The sequence below is a fragment of the Diplotaxodon limnothrissa genome, linkage group LG16, assembly GCF_057381915.1.
Source record: "Diplotaxodon limnothrissa isolate DT_005_m linkage group LG16, D_limnothrissa_male_GT1.1, whole genome shotgun sequence".
NCBI classification, from domain to species: Eukaryota; Metazoa; Chordata; class Actinopteri; order Cichliformes; family Cichlidae; genus Diplotaxodon; species Diplotaxodon limnothrissa.
The window spans coordinates 1,649,909-1,653,061 of record NC_140611.1 but is presented as its reverse complement, the minus strand read 5'-3'; the positions used below and the strand labels follow the sequence as shown (position 1 = coordinate 1,653,061).

At 39.1% G+C, this 3,153-nt stretch overlaps 1 protein-coding gene across 1 annotated transcript; it reads right to left on the bottom strand.

Moving 5' to 3' along the window:
* Window positions 1-1,778: 1,778 nt before the first annotated feature.
* On the bottom strand, window positions 1,779-2,927 carry LOC146615545 (trace amine-associated receptor 4-like). Its single transcript, XM_085373756.1, has 2 exons — window positions 2,758-2,927; window positions 1,779-2,592 (listed from the first exon to the last, which is right to left on the bottom strand). The coding sequence occupies exons 1-2, from the start codon at window positions 2,919-2,921 to the stop codon at window positions 1,779-1,781; spliced, it is 978 nt and encodes a 325-aa protein (XP_085229882.1). The 5' UTR covers window positions 2,922-2,927.
* Window positions 2,928-3,153: the final 226 nt, after the last annotated feature.

The following is a 3,153-nucleotide window of genomic DNA, read 5'->3' as shown; positions in this document are numbered from 1 at the left end:
CTTGAAAAAAGTAATCAGTAACTAATTACTGATTACCTCCCCAAAAAAGTAATCCCGTTACTTTACTGATTACTTATTTTCAAAAGTAATTAATTACTTAGTTACTTAGTTACTTTTTAAAAACACGATTTACAACCTGAAGAGGTGATAAAGTGATAGATCTTTCAGCCCAATTCTACTTTTTCTGCATAATCCATCATACAAAATGTAATCAAATGGAAAAGTCTCTTTTTTTTAACTTGTTTTATCAGTTTTAATCTTTTAACTTTATGCATCAAGCAAAAATTTAATTATATGCAACATTCTCTGACTTGAATAAATTAGTTTAACATTTAAACCTATTTTCTACACATTCCAGCACATAAAATAAAATATTTTTTGTGTTTACACTCACTCTTTCAAATAGATGCAAGTAAAACACAGCAGAAAATAAATAAAGTCAAAGACTCAGCGGTCCTGTTGCTCTATTTTCACCTGTAAAGCAGGACTGGCGTAGGCGGAGGTTTACCCTGGTGCAGGTGTGCCGCGGTCAGTTGAAGAATCCACGAGTTTCTCTGTGAATTTCCCATTATGTCGTTGCGCACTCAGTGCTTGCTTGGAAGTTTAGGGGGGTTTTTCGCTGTAAAAAGAAGTTTTCTTCCCATGCACGTTGGACGCTAATGTTTTTGTCACTTTTTATGGAATCAAACTCAAAATAAGGTCAGTACTTCCACGCTTTAAACGCTGCACGCTCATACTCTCTCCCACAATCGATATGTGATCCATTGTTGATCTGCACACAGCTGTTGTCACTAACGGCGCACTCGCTTACGTCACTGTCGTGAGACATTCTCGCAAAAAATCACGGTTTTAGTAATGCAGTGAGGCAGCGTTCCTACGGGAAAGTAACGGTAATCTAATTACCGTTTTTGCAATAGTAATCCCTTACTTTACTCGTTACTTGAAAAAAGTAATCAGATTACAGTAACGCGTTACAAGTAACGCATTACTGCCCATCTCTGATAGGGGGTCATGTGATTGTTGGGTTTTTCTCTGTATCTATTATTGTAGGGTCTACTGTACAATATAAAGTGTCTTGAGGCGACTGCTGTTGTGATTTGGTGCTATATAAATAAAACTGAATTGAATGTCTGCCACGGATGTGTATAGGCACTGCTAATGTTAGCATGAACAGATAAGTCCTGCAAGCTTGGAAGTTGTAGTGGGCTGAGCTAACTCTTGTCCCACCTGTTTATATTTCGTTATGGGAGCTGGAGTGGGCAAGTTATTTGCTTGGAGGTCTATCTTTTTGCTTTTCACTGTCAGACACAACGCAGCAACACACTACTTATATGTGCATACATTTTTTTCTACGGTGACTACAAAAAATAGTGCACAGTAAAAGAGTAAAAATGTGTTAACTACACATTAATTAAACATTTTGTGCTTTGGGCAAACAAGTGAAAATGAACAGTACTCTATGTTTGTTAGCCTAACATAAAAATGTAAAGACATACTACATATGCACTACAAAGGCTTTTTTCCACTCTGTTCACATTACTTCATCTATTATTTAAAGAATCATCAACAAGAAAAAATGCAGCTGTCATTGTAAAGGACTTCGGCTTTGGGTCTTTTCAAAACATATAAGAAAACCAATGAGTACTTTATTAGTTGTGAGTAGTTTATTTATTTGTGTGTGTGTTTGTGTGCGCGCGCGCGTGCATGTGTGTGTGTGTGTGTGCGCATGTGTGTGTGTGTGTTTGTTTGTGTGTGATGAAGAGTTTCAAAATCTTGGTCTAACGCATGGTGACTTTAGAAGAGTCAGGCTGCAGTATCTGAAGAGTAACAATGACTTTTATAGATTTTCTGAACCAGGGGTAGAAAAAGACATATATAATGGGGTTCAGACATGAGTTAAAGTAGGCTAAGCATAGAACAAATGTCAGTGATGAAGCACTTGGCAAGCTGTCTTGGCCTGTGAGAGCCACACAGTAATATGGACACATACATATAAGAAACACAACAACAACAATACCAAGAGTCCAGGCTGCTTTCAGCTCCGATTTCTTTGCAGTTACTGTTACTGATCGCTGGTGAGTGACTGCAAGCTGAGACCTCATGGCACGAGCCTGAGACACAGCCACCACAAACACTCTCAGATACAAAACTACAATCACAGTAAAGGGAACAATAAAGGAAAAAGTAACATCAACAAGTCCTGCGATGTAATTAATGACAAAGACACACTCTCCAATGCAAGAGTTATACCTGCCTGGTTGCTCCAGGTTATCCATCAGAATCAGACTTTGAAAGATGACAGAACAGATCCAACACAAACAGACAACAATTTTAACTCTTTGTTGTGTGATCTTGGTGGAGTAATGCAGAGGGTAACAAATAGCCAAATATCGATCAACAAATATGATCACCATGGTTCCTATGGAGGCCGAGGTGATGACATATGCTAGGTATTGATACAGAGTGCACATGATGTCACCGAGGAACCAGCAGCCATCTATCAGCACAATTTGGAAGAACAAGAGGAGGCCCACACAGAAATCAGCGACAGCCAGAGAAAGGAGCAGGAGGTTGGTGGGGCTGTGGAGCTGCCTGAATAGGGAGAGAAAACACAATATTTTATATTTAGTTTTCTCTATCAAGTGTTATTCAAATTGAAGTATATAGTGCAGAGGCTTAAAAAGAAAAGAAATACTATCTGTGAAAAGAAATGTCTTTCTTACTGCTTGAGATCAATTCAGTTTGATATCTTTCTACCTGAAATGTGAGACGGAGATGATGACCGACAGGTTAAGAATCACAGTAAGCAGAGAAATGAAGGACAGCAAAATATAAGTCAGCATGATCTCAAAGTGTGGACGCCTGGGCCTCATGCAGGAGGTGTTAAAGAGTTGTTGAAAGCAGAGTTCAGTTTCCTCCATCACTGCTGGAAGAACGGCAAACTGAACTAAAATGTGTCTGTCGTCTTTATATTCATCCTCCCCTCCTTCTTCCACACCTCTGTTGTTGTTGCTGGTGTGGTTTTTCTATTCCTGTAATATACTGTGTGACAGCATACTGTCACCTCATAGTAAAACAGTTCTCAATTTCTGGTCCACTGGGGCTTTTCTGTGGTGCTTTCCCCCCCCACGTGTTCTTACTTACTTCCATAGT